The sequence below is a fragment of the Xenopus laevis genome, chromosome 3S (assembly GCF_017654675.1).
Source record: "Xenopus laevis strain J_2021 chromosome 3S, Xenopus_laevis_v10.1, whole genome shotgun sequence".
Taxonomy (NCBI): Eukaryota; Metazoa; Chordata; class Amphibia; order Anura; family Pipidae; genus Xenopus; species Xenopus laevis.
The window spans coordinates 69960873-69974943 of record NC_054376.1 but is presented as its reverse complement, the minus strand read 5'-3'; the positions used below and the strand labels follow the sequence as shown (position 1 = coordinate 69974943).

Genomic DNA, 14071 nt, shown 5'->3' with positions numbered 1-14071 from the left:
TTTCTGTTTAATATGAATCTCAGCAATTCAATAAAAAAGTCAATCTCACGCTCAGAATATTGAACACTCCCTTGTAATAGATATTTAACTGATTTCAAACCTTCATCGTGGGGGATAGATGTATATAAACTTGCCACGTCTAACGTGGCAAGTCTAACCTCTTCACCCGCACACTGTATACCAGAAAGCTTCTCAAGAAAATCACCCGTATCACGGATAAAAGATTTCGTCTGTTTAATCAAAGGAGTAAGTACTTTATCCAATACTTCCGCAGCTTTGCTGGTTAAGGACCCTATACCCGCCACAATCGGTCTACCGGGCGGGTTAATAGGGTCCTTATGAATCTTGGGTAGTACGTAGATTAGAGGAACAATAGGGAATTGTATCGTCATATATTTTCTGGAGGATTCAGTAATAGTTAAATTTTGTACACCATCCCGCAACAATTTATCAAATTCTCTTTTGAAACTTTCTGTCGGATCACCCTTCAGAACCATATACACTGTATCATCTGACAATTGGCGTAATATCTCGTTAACATACATCTCTGTGTCCAACACAACGATAGCTCCCCCCTTATCGGAGGGCTTTATCGTTATGTTGGACATAGCCTGAAGCTCCATCAAGGTATCAATCTCAGCCTTACTCATGTTAAATCTATGTCTGATATTTTTTGTCAAGGAATCACTTTCAATATCATTTTTCACTTTTTGAATATAGGTTTCAACAGCTGGATATGTGGTAGGTGGTACGTAATTGCTTTTAGATTTGAGCCCATATTTCTCAACAGCAAAACCTGGTAATGGATCATGAGTCCTTTGTTCTTGTTGACACGAGAAATGCACCTTTAGTCTCAATGTGCGAAAGAACCTATATAAGTCCACCTGTAATTGAAATGGATCCACTTGTGACGTGGGACAAAAGTTCAAACCATAAGATAACACCTTCTCCTGGATCGGTGTTAGTTCAACAGACGAAAGATTAAATACTATTTGTTGCGGACATCCCGCCGCGGTTGCTGTTTCCGCTCCCTCCGGGGTCTGGTATCTCTTTTGTTTTCGTTTACCTCGTCTGGTTCGTTTCCACCTGTGGATAAAAAAGGAGAACCCTCTTTTTGAGCCGGACGATCCACGAACTGTTGTGGTGCATATCTATATGAAGAACCGGATCTACTTCTCTCTCTTCCACGTATCATCTGTGACCAATTATACACCATGCCTCGTTCGTAGTCAGCGGTGTCTCTGTCGAATTTCTGTTTTTTCCGAGTGATAACATCATTTCTGTACTGTTGCATTAAATCATCAAGTTTCAGTTGAAACTGCTGTAAATCATCCGATGACATCACAGTACTCATAGTATTATGCATAGTTGATAACTCAACTTCAATCTCTTTCAGCTCTCGTTCGATGAATTCTATATTCAACGCCATTATATCACGTGAGCATTTATTCAAAATGCCAGCAAACTTCATTTTGAATTCATCATTGCGAGCAAAGAGTGTAGGTTGTAGATTCACTCGTAAACCTCTTGGTATGCGTTGCACATGTAGATACTCAGTTAGTGTCAAGCCATGTAATTGCAGTTCAATTTGTTTCCTGTTACATGCTTCATATTTGCGTTTGCATCCTATAACTGAAGGTGCAGCAAGAAACTCTCTTGATCCACCAAAAATGCCCGATATCCTGGACAAATCATTTTCACTATATGAAAAAACGCCATACATGCTTTCAGCAGCCTCCATTTTGTGGATGTGCAGAACACGACTCTTCAAATACAATTTTCCAACTTTTGTGTTGCACAATCCATCCGTAGATTAATTAATTATTCTTATATAGCTTTCTTCAATGGTGCCCAGACCCAACTGCGGAAGAGTCACTCCGCCAAACAGCATACAATTGGTCCAACAGGGTCGCACACATCAATAGTTAAAACTTAGCATTTATTGAAAACGCTTAAAATCATTCCAGCATGGATATAGGCATATGTACTTATCTGTACAGAGTGAGCATCAATCGGCAACGTTTCGGGGGCATCCAGTCCCCTTTCTCAAGCCTCTCCCCTCTGTGTAATCTTGAAAAGAATTTTAAACAGAATTGCGTCCATGTCGACGCGCTTTACAGCGTATGGGCGGAAATGACGCACAGTCCCCTTGGTTACACGCGGCATTCGGTCGCGCGCATTCAAGGGAAGTGGCGTCAAATTACGTACACCCAAAGAGAGCAGCGTCAAATTGCGCGCTCATAAGAAAAGGGATAGCAAGTAGCGCATTCTCAAAAAGAAGCAACATACATCAGGCCCCTAAGAGTTCTCATAGCAACCATGGAAAATTTGCATATAGTTAAAATGTACCCAAATATGAAAAAACTTATGTTCTGCAAGTGGATATAAATAGTTAGCATAAAGATTAACACATAACATCATGTATATCTGCATGTATATCAAACTTTGGATATTTGTGAATACTTTGCATATTGGTGATTTTCAGTCTAGAAACTTAGGCTCTACGAGACAGCGAGAGGATAGTCAGATTAACCAGAAAAGAGTTACTTTTGTTTCACAGTATAATGAATGTAGCAATAATTGTAACAGGATCCTGAATAAACACTGGCATCTTCTGAGGGAGGCCTATCCCTCTGTCAGAGAATTTCAACAAATGCCACTAATGTCCTATCGACGGAATACAACTATAGGTAACAGGATGGTAAAAGCAGATGTTCGCTCTACCCCCAGGAGAGAAACATTCCTTGGCCCTAGAAGAGAGGGTATGTTTAAATGTAAGGGCTGCACACAATGTAAATATGTATTAGTGGGTCCGGAGTTTGGAGATTCAGATAACAATCGTACTTATAAGATCAAGGGGTTTAATACATGTGATACGAACTTTGTTGTGTATATGCTTGTTTGCCCATGTGGTTTGATCTATGTTGGGGAAACCACCCAGAAGGTCAGGGATAGGTTCTCCCAGCATAGGTCAACCATTAACACTAAAAATAAGTCTTTGCCTGTTTCGAGACACTGTGTTGAAGTTGGACATACTGCAGATGATCTCAGATACAGAGTGATTCAGCATATACCTCCTCCAAAACGTGGTGGTGATCGCAATTTAATATTGAAAAGAACTGAGGTTCAATGGATCTATAGGTTGAGGACCCTTTCTCCAAAGGGACTCAATCGAGACTTTGATTTGCATCTATTTCTGTGAAAATCACCAATATGCAAAGTATTCACAAATATCCAAAGTTTGATATACATGCAGATATACATGATGTTATGTGTTAATCTTTATGCTAACTATTTATATCCACTTGCAGAACATAAGTTTTTTCATATTTGGGTACATTTTAACTATATGCAAATTTTCCATGGTTGCTATGAGAACTCTTAGGGGCCTGATGTATGTTGCTTCTTTTTGAGAATGCGCTACTTGCTATCCCTTTTCTTATGAGCGCGCAATTTGACGCTGCTCTCTTTGGGTGTACGTAATTTGACGCCACTTCCTTTGAATGCGCGCGACCGAATGCCGCGTGTAACCAAGGGGACTGTGCGTCATTTCCGCCCATACGCTGTAAAGCGCGTCGACATGGACGCAATTCTGTTTAAAATTCTTTTCAAGATTACACAGAGGGGAGAGGCTTGAGAAAGGGGACTGGATGCCCCCGAAACGTTGCCGATTGATGCTCACTCTGTACAGATAAGTACATATGCCTATATCCATGCTGGAATGATTTTAAGCGTTTTCAATAAATGCTAAGTTTTAACTATTGATGTGTGCGACCCTGTTGGACCAATTGTATGCTGTTTGGCGGAGTGACTCTTCCGCAGTTGGGTCTGGGCACCATTGAAGAAAGCTATATAAGAATAATTAATTAATCTACGGATGGATTGTGCAACACAAAAGTTGGAAAATTATATATATATATATATATATATATATATATATATATATATATATATATATATATATATCAGTATTTCCCTTTATGTCATTTATGGAATAAAGTACTTTGAGAAATACGGACATTTGGAGTGTGGACCATTTTTCATTATATGTATTAAAAATGTTTAATTCTATGTCCCCAGCTCTAAAGCTGCTTTCACACTATAATATATATACTACATCTATACCTGGTTGCCACAGAAACAAAACATATAAAAATGAACAAAGCTGATGCACTCTCAGGATTTGAAAAAAAAACATGCAGAATACTCAATTCATACTCATATTCTAGTTTCAATACAGCTCCGTTTGATACTTATGAACATGCTCCTGAGGAAAGGCCCTGTATATTTTTCAAATCCTGAGAGTGCAGCAGCTGCGTTAGTTTATATATATATATATATATATATATATATATATATATATATATATATATATATATATATATATTTACTGAATATAGCATAAGATCATTTTGTCAGTCAGTAGGCCAACTATAAGAAAACATTGATGCTGTTTATACAGCTTTCACCCCTTTAATGGGAACTATGGCGAAAATGAATACCAATATGTTCATCTCATGGAAATGAGAATATTTCTAAATATAATCAATTAAAAATTCTGTACCATTTCTCTCATCATGCAGAAAGTGAGTTAAATTTTAATTGACTTGTCTAATGCATCTTTTAGGGTGGGCTCCCTCTCCTGGCAGTTAAAGCTAACTCAAATAGCCTCCAGCACAAACAAAATATAACCAAATCACTAACTGACAAAATACTGTCTCTCTACATGCAGGATTTGTGCCAGAGTTGATTTTGAAAAAGTGCACTCTAATACATCCTAGGCAAATGGAGCAACCCCCCCCAGAGGATGTATTATACCTAATTGTCAATCAAAATCTGATTCCAACCCTTGTATAATTAAAGAATGAAGAGACAGATTGCTGGGAGAGGGAGAGTGAAGATTAACTTGAATATTTCAGAAACAGTACAACATTTGTAATTTATATATTTAGAAAGTTTCTTATTTCAGGGAGATGAAGGTTATATTAAATTTAAATTTTTGCCATCGTTCCCATTAAAGTGCTACAGATATTAGATATAAGATGTAGGTATAGAAGTATTGGTATACCAACACTGTAGATTGTTGTTCAATTCAGAGGATCAGACATTTGTCTAATGGTGCCACTTCTTCTCACTATAGCAGAGGTATAGAATAAACGGTATTCACTGCCAGACAAAACCTGATGAAACCCTAGCAATGTCTGTAACAAGGACCACTTAAAAAGTAAACTGCTAGTTTAAAATATTTTTACTTTAAGGTATTGATTTCTGCTCGGGCTGCTCTCTGTACAATTTACAGTAATTGGAAACACCCCTTCCAATTATAAAAGATACTATTAAATAGGGTGGGGAAGTTTTTGGAAGAATGTCACTTTATAAGACTTCTTTTCCACTGCAAGTGAGAAATTGGAATGGTCCAGTGTGGAGTTGGGGAGGAAGTTTCTGGATATCCTATAGAATATGTACATAGTAGGGATGTCGCGGACTGTTCGCGTCCGCCGAATGTTCGCGAACGTCGCGCGACGTTCGCCAATTTGGGTTCGCCTTAGCTGGCGCTTATTTTTGCCCTCTCACCCCAGACCAGCAGATACATGGCAGCCAATCAGGAAGCTCTCCCTCCTGGACCACCCCCACACCCCCTGGACCACTCCCCTTCCATATATAAACTGAAGCCCTGCAGCGTTTTTTCATTCTGCCTGTGTGTGCTTGGAAGAGCTAGTGTAGGGAGAGAGCTGTTTAGTGATTTGAGGGACAGTTGATAGTAACTTTGCTGGCTAGTAATCTACTTGATACTGCTCTGTATTGTAGGGACAGAACTCTGCAGGGATTTGAGGGACAGTGAGTTTAGGTTAGTTAGCTTTGCTGACTAGTAATCTACCTTCTACTGCAGTGCTCTGTATGTAGCTGCTGTGGGCACTGCTTCTGATCTCATCTGCTGACTGCTGTAATAACCCAATAGTCCTTGTAAGGACTGCTTTTATTTTATTTTTTGTTTTTTTACTTTGCTACTATAAGAGCCCAGTGCTATTAGTCTAGCTGTGTTGGGGAGTGGGACTGGTGTGCTGCTCCTCCTAGTAGTTCACCACTACCAGCACCAACCAGAGTCAAAATTGTTACAAAGTATCTTATTTGCACCTGTTAGCTGTTCTGAGCTCTCTGCCAAAAGCTAATTAAGTTAGAAACTGTTTTTTTTCTGGCTGTTCAGTTCAGAGAAAAGAGGGACTGGTGTGCTGCTCCTCCTAGTAGTTCACCACTACCAGCACCAACCAGAGTCAAAATTGTTACAAAGTATCTTATTTGCACCTGTTAGCTGTTCTGAGCTCTCTGCCAAAAGCCAATTAAGTTAGAAACTGGTTTTTTTCTGGCTGTTCAGTGCAGAGAAAAGAGGGACTTTCCAGTACAAAAGAGGGACATGGGGTTGAATGGTCAAAAGAGGGACAGTTGGGAGGTATGCAAGTGCCACCTAGCTGTGTGAGCTTTTTCACATTCTGTCTAAATAACAATAATAATTCCGTGTCCGTAAACATCACCTGAGTGATGTTTTTACAGCAGCAATAATATATTCCGTATCCACTACTGTATACGTTGCCCTTGCAGGCATTGTTTGCCCAGTCTTTAACCAAGTGCCACCTAGCTGTGTGAGCTTTTTCACATTCCGTGTCCAGAAACATCACCTGAGTGACGTAGTGTGATTTCTGCCCTTTACAGCACAAAACGCAGCGCTGTGTCAACAATGTATTTTTCAGATACATTTTTGCCCTTGATCCCCCTCTGGCATGCCACTGTCCAGGTCGTTGCACCCTTTAAACAACTTTAAAATCATTTTTCTGGCCAGAAATGTCTTTTCTAGCTTTTAAAATTCGCCTTCCCATTGAAGTCTATGGGGTTCGCGACGTTCGCGAACCGTTCGCATTTTTGGACGCAAGTTCGCGAATATGTTCGCGAACATTTTTTCCGCCGTTCGCTACATCCCTAGTACATAGTAGGGCAGCTGTTACCATAGACATTAAAACACTTCACTAACAGAGTAGACTTAGGGGCCTATTTATTATGCTGTGTAAAATGAAATTTTACATTGTAAAAAGCTGTGTAAAATAAATGGTGAGTTTATCAAGGTGTATTTTATTATACATCATGCAAACGCCAGATTCGCTGCAATCATTTTACATTGCTTCAGACCTTTGAAAGTAAGTTCCAGCGTGTCAAAAATATGATGCGCTTTTTACGCCTTTTTTATTTATTTTTATTAACATGGTGATACCTGGTAAATAATCCTGCGTTTTTTTACACCACATAATAAATCTGCCCGATAATGATTCATGAGGTTTAACACATCATGCAATTTAATGCTTTGCATCATGCAAGAACAAAATAAATAAAAAGAGAATGTACATGCTTTTTTTCTTTATTAGTAATTGCTTATGAAGTATTTGCTTACGATTAATGTAATGTTGTTTTTTTTTTCAGCCTCTGCAAGTGCACATTACACGCCAACCATTTGCAACGGAGGAGAAGTTCTTGACTCCACCACATCATCCTTATAAATGTGATCAGAATCTATGTCTTGAAGCTTTTTAGACTGTTAGATTTTATGCACTTGTTGTGCAGTTCTGTAACTTTTTTTAGAAAAACAAAAAATATTTTTGAGAACTGTATAGCTTAATGTTCTAGAGCTTTTTAGACTGGTACAATGACCACAGCTGTTGACACATTTAGACGACATGTAAATAGGGTACATTCTCCATCAGAAACTGCAAATTTCTAGAGCTCTAGGAGTTGTAAAACTACAGGGCAACACCCCCAATTAAATACAGTGTGGGATGCTGGAATTTGTAGTTCTATAACTGATGGAGTGCAAGAGGTTTCCTGCTGAACACCGTCTGCAGTGTCCACTTAACAGTAATAAAATAACCAACATCTGCCATTTCAGTATTAAAAGTCTTTTACTTTTTTGTAAATTAGGTTATTGTTGTAACCAGTTTTAGAATGCATTACAGTTACTTGCTGTTACCCAATATGTAAAGGTAACTGGATGTTTTTGCACAACAGAAGTATTAATGTAGCTTCCGGTGATTTAAAAAAAAAAAACCTTTTTGAGGGTTTTAAGCATGTTTTTCTCAATAACGATAAAATACTTTGTTGCACTGAATGGAGATGTAATGGACAAATAACAAAGAAACATGAATGTATGACTATGGCTGTATCATTGCAAGCACTAGCAGCCAAACTATTAACTTAACGTTTAAAGAACTGGATATCCAGCAGAGATGGATATACCCACCAGTACAAAATAAGAGTTCAAATAGAACCTATTGCTCCCTTGATGGCTAGTCTATGTTATTTACAAACACTGTGCTGCTTTAACAATTACCGTATATACTCGGGTATAAGCCGAGTTTTTCAGCCACCAAAATATGCTGAAAAACTCTACCTCGGCTTATACTCGGGTCAAGCGCAAAAATGGTCGCCGGCGCCCAAGAACAGTCGCCGGCGTCCAAGAATAGTCGCCGGCGTCCAAGAATAGTCTCCAAGAATATTCGCCGGCGTCCAAGAATGGTCGCCGGCATCCAAAAACGAGACGCCGGCACCTCCAATGGGAGCAGAAACCCTCAATTTTTTGATTGAAACTTACCAGAAGCGGCTTCATTTCTTACCCTAGGCTTATACTCGAGTCAATAAGCTTTCCCAGTTTTTGGAGGTTAAATTAGGTACCTCGGCTTATACTCGGGATGGCTTATACTCGAGTATATACGGTATATTCTAGTTTACAGACACTGGTTTGATACATTAAAATTATGCTCTGTCATTTTCGAAGCTCTATGATCAAAGAATCATACAGATCACTGTCACTTGGTTGGTACATTGTACATATAAATATACCATGCCATTGAATCATTGTTACAGTACTTCCCTATCCAAACAGTGGTGTAAATGATCACTTTAGCTAGTAAAATACCAACTAGAAAGCAACTATACTAAGCACACATAGCAAAAGTCTTGCACACTCACTTGTAATATAGATTAGAAGCTGGTATCCCATTTCACACAAATCAGAAATACAACACAATTACAATGTTAGTTCTACAGACTTGTTTATAGACACGTTAGCTCTTCTAGAAGGATATTCTTAAAGATATTCCTTTTATTTCCATAGTGGTCTGCAAAAAACAAGATGTTGTTCTTGCAATAAATGTTACCCAACTCTTCTCACAATGGGGCTCATTGCAGGGCAGAATCATTTGCACAGTGAAGATTTTGGCCCTGGGCATGTTGTTCTATAGTGTAGAATCACAATTAAAGTAATGGCTTTTACCCTTTAAGCACTTTAAGGCTATGGCATAAGACTTAGGGCATAAGTCAGATGCTATTATTCAGTAAAACGAAACTGTGTATTAACCATAGTACGATTAGCTAATTGGGTTAGCAATTGCCTTACATTTAATGGCCTGCTTTCAACTCCTACCATTCAACAGTGGTTTCCAAATTCTGGGGAGGATTTGTGGGTGAAGATTTATTGCTGTAGTATATATGGCTGAACTATGCTGATACAGCAGTGGTTTCTGCCACCTGTTAAGGGGGACTATTACCAAAAGTATCAACGTCCAAGGGGGGATTGAATAATGAAAACCTGCCTTGTCTTTTAATAAGATATTTAAGAATGCTGGAAGTTGTAGTCCTGCAGAATTTAGAATCCCAAATTTAAATTGACAAAAAATCTGATTTCATGGCATCAAAAGTCTGTAGAATTATATACAAAGCTAAACAGGATGGCAGTTGAAAGAAAACCTCCAGCATACTCTACCGTGAGAAATAAGGTTGCAGTTTCTGATTTAAAATTAGCAATCCCTTTTCCATTTGCCTAAAATGGTACTGTGTATTGACTTTTTTTGTATACATACCTTCTTTTTTTATAGTTTTTGTTCATACAGATGGCTTTGTTAATTTAAAAATGAATGAAAATGTTCCAACTTACAATAAAAAGACACAGTGGGGCTCATTTATCAACACTGGGCAAATAGCTTTTTAACGCCAGCTGCAAGTAGAACAATGAATGCAGCAATCTGATTGGTCGCCATGGGTTACTGCCCATGGGCAAATTTGCCCAGTGTTGATAAATGTCCCCCACTGATTTTATAGTGCTATAATTGTTACCATACAGCAGTATTATCTGTACAGTATTTATGTTTTAACTCACAATAGCAAACAAGGTAAAGTTGTGCTCACCAGTAATTTTTATAACCATAAAATACATATACGTAAATTGGCCATCTTAAATATATTGCAATATTTGGACAAAAAATCCCTGTTTTATTTAAAGGGTAAGGCATTTTTTAGTAGCTTAAGGCACAAAATGTCTCAATGTCGTAAATATATTTATAATGGGTTGAGTGCAGAGGACCTCTTGTATTTAACTCACAATAGGTCAGGGTAGGAGGGATTATAAATACAAGGGCTGGGGGGGGAAGACAGATGTGTTGCAGCCTTAGTCCATGATACACAGGGCTTTAGTCTCAAGACTATTAAATGAACAGAACATAACAACATCTATAAAATACAGCACAAGCTAACTCTTTTTGGTTGTTTTCTTTACTCAACAATTAGCAAGCACAAGCTAATACTAAACAAATTTCATGAGTTGTGTTAAGTAAAGCACACGACCTGCATTTAAAGATCAAACCACTTAAAACAGATCTTCTCTGCTTTTTCTCTGAGTTGAGTAATCTCTTTTCAAGGCTCTGAAAGCAGTACTCACAGAAATTCTACAGAATGGAAGTTGTGTATGTGTCAGGCTGTCTACTTTCATGTGCTGGAGGGACAAGTGCTTTTAACAATATTCAACAATATTTCATTTCCATTTGTAGTCATGTTATCTTCCAAACGCTTCATGACAAAGTACTGAAAGCAATAGGTGTCTGTGACTTCTGTACTAAAGGATCAGCTTTGGTGCTGGATTGTAATTCCACTGGAGTGCTTTCATAAAGTATTCTGTACTAGGCATCAGGGGGTTATATAGAACATTTTCTGATAAAACATGTTGGTACAGGAGCTATGAGTTATACAGAAGCAGCACTGCTTTTCATGGTCCAGAATGTTAATTCAATCTTCCAATAAATATTTTTATGTTTGAATAAAGTCTGATGTTATGCATATTCTTCCTAATATTACATTTTATTTTAAAATAAATCAGCAGCTCAACATAATTACAGAAGCAAACAATTAAATTCACAGGACCACACGATGAGCCACAAATACACTAAGTAATTACCTAATTGGTTACCTGTTGCAGTTTTCTGGAATAACAGCCTATCCATTTCTCTTTGCCTGGTTAAATTGCTTGCCTTATGATAAGTTATATGAAAAAAAAAAAAAAAAAATATATATATATATATATATATATATATATATATATATATATATATAGCCTTTAGGTCATTTTTTTTTTTTTTGCGCTACATTCAGTAATGTCAAAATTATAGAGACTATCCACTAATTGTCATAAAGACTCACCACAGTGGATGAAGTATTCTTTTAAGGAAGAACATGCAGAAAAGGCAAGCACTATATGAGTTATTTAAGATGAGTGTTGTAAATATAGCACAGTACAACAAACAGTAAGGGGCAGATGTATGAAGGTTCGAATATCGAGGGTTAATTAACCCTCGATATTCGACTAGGAACTAAAATCCTTCGACTTCGAATATCGAAGTCGAAGGATTTAGCGCAAATCCTACGATCGAAGGATTTTAATCCAACGATCGAAGGAATATCCTTCGATCAAAAAAACATAGGCAAGCCTATGGGGACCTTCCCCATAGGCTAACATTGACTTCGGTAGCTTTTAGCTGCCGAAGTAGGGGGTCGAAGTTTTTTTTTAAAGAGACAGTACTTCGATTATCGAATGGTCGAATAGTCGAACGATTTTTAGTTCGAATCGTTCGATTCGTAGTCGAAGTCGTAGTCGAAGGTCGAAGTAGCCCATTCGATGGTCGAAGTAGCCCAAAAAACACTTCGAAATTCGAAGTTTTTTCAATTCGAATCCTTCACTCGAGCTTCATGAATCGGCCCCTAAATGTATGTGTCGTGCTCTCGCTAACACAGGTCCATTGTCTTCCTTTCAAATGTTTAAAAGCCAATTTCAACCAAAGATCATTTTTATTATAAAATTGAACAAAACATTGAAGATATGTGCGAAAAGAGTACTCCCTGAGTATATAAATGAATTTATAAATATTCCATAATTAATTACAGTACAGTTATAATCGGGATCTAAACAAAGAAATAATCAGATTTAGAAGTGCACTTTCTGCGAACTAAAAATGTAATAATATCAACATTTTGGAATCAATTTAAGGATTGCAGAAAGGCTTTTTATTCTTTATTCTGTTACAATTTGTCTAAGGAATAGAAGAAAGCTGTATAGAATGCAGATAGGCCTATTGATCCCTAGAGAAAGCAGAAATGAAATGGTTCCATTGCTAAGGTTAATAGGCAAAGCTTTTATAAAGATTAGTAAGAATTACCTCTTGCTTAGCACATGTTTATAGACTCTATAATAATTCTATAATATTTTTGAGCCAATGTTTTCTTTTATATTAACTGGGATTTAAAATTGTGGCAGACCAGGAGATTTGTTACAAGCAATAAATCTGCACTACTGGGGATGACAATGCTCCTGGAAATACTTACCCCAACTAACATTTGGCACATGTAAAATATATTACATGCTGTGATCCAGTTTATTTGTCGGAAGATGCCTTCTTTCCCTTTTTCAGGAATTAAGCCAGATTGCCACCAGTATTGTGTTTTTCATTCAGCAATCAAAATATATTGGGGATATTTACCCCTACATATATTAAATGCAGTGAGAGACAGAAGGAACTTTAGCCCCAAATACATTGTGGGGCACATTTACTATGGGTCAAATATCGAGGGTTAATTAACCCTCGATATTCGACCGTCGAAGTAAAATCCTTCGACTTCGAATATCGAAGTTGAAGGATTTACAGCATTTCCTGCGATCGAACAAAAATCGTTCGATCGAACGATTCAAAGGATTTTAATCCATTGATCGAACGATTTTCCTTCGATCCCAAATTGACTAGAAAGCCTATGGGGACCTTCCCCATAGGCTAACATTGATGCTCGGTAGGTTTTAGGTGGCGAAGTAGGGGGTCGAAGTTTTCTTTAAAGAGACAGTACTTCGACTATCGAATGGTCGAATGGTCGAATAGTCAAACGATTTTTAGTTCGAATTGTTCGATTCAAAGTCGTAGTCGAAGGTCGAAGTAGCCAATTCGATGGTCGTAGTAGCCAAAAAAATACTTCGAAATTCGAAGTATTTTTTATTCTATTCCTTCACTCGAGCTAAGTAAATGTGCCCCTAAATGTTGGCAGAGGTGGTCATTATGATGATCACACTTGTGAGAAGATTTACTAGTGAATCATACAGGGATTACACAAAGCAAATTTACATAGTTAGATAGTAAGTTAGGTAGAAAAAAGACACACGTCCATCAAGTTCAACATTTTTATTATATGTATAACCTGCCTAACTGCTAGTTGATCCAAAGAAAGGTAAAAAACCCAATTTGAAGCCTCTCCAATTTTCCTCAGAGGGGTAAAAAATTCCTTCCTGACTCCAAGATGGCAATCGGATTAGTCCCTGTATTTAACATTGTGGAAAATCAAGAACAATATGGTGTAAGGAAATGGAAACAGAAATATCGAAGTGCAGTAATACAACAGCACATATCAATGAAAACACACATTAACAATATTCACATCGCCACCTTGTGACCATTTCAGTATAGCACACAGAGGGGCAGATTCACTAAATGGCGAAGTGGCCGACGCTGGCATCAATTTGCCAGAAATCCCATCCGCAGGGGCATCGCCAATTCACTAACAGGCTTAAAGGACAATTGGCTAGTGAACAAGGCCTTCGATAGCATTCGTTCACACTCTATCGCCAGTCGACTTCTCGCTGAACGTTACATCTTTCACCAGAATTTACTTCTCCACCTCAGACCAGGCGACTTGATCAAACAAAGCTACATCTTCCTCAATCTTA

The 14071-nt window shown here is 37.9% G+C and overlaps 2 protein-coding genes across 3 annotated transcripts in view; one reads left to right on the top strand and one right to left on the bottom strand.

Annotated features, from left to right (window-relative positions):
• The window catches only part of grm3.S (glutamate receptor, metabotropic 3 S homeolog), a 108299-nt gene extending 100110 nt beyond the window's left edge, over window positions 1-8189 (top strand). For both annotated transcript variants that reach the window (XM_018255744.2, XM_018255743.2), the window contains exon 6: window positions 7468-8189. In XM_018255744.2, the coding sequence (XP_018111233.1) occupies window positions 7468-7544 (77 nt within the window). In that variant the 3' untranslated portion in view covers window positions 7545-8189. The remainder of the gene's footprint in view (window positions 1-7467) is intronic.
• elapor2.S (endosome-lysosome associated apoptosis and autophagy regulator family member 2 S homeolog) overlaps window positions 1-14071 on the bottom strand; it is a 77367-nt gene that overhangs the window by 4407 nt on the left and 58889 nt on the right. The gene's annotated exons all lie outside the window — the stretch shown is intronic.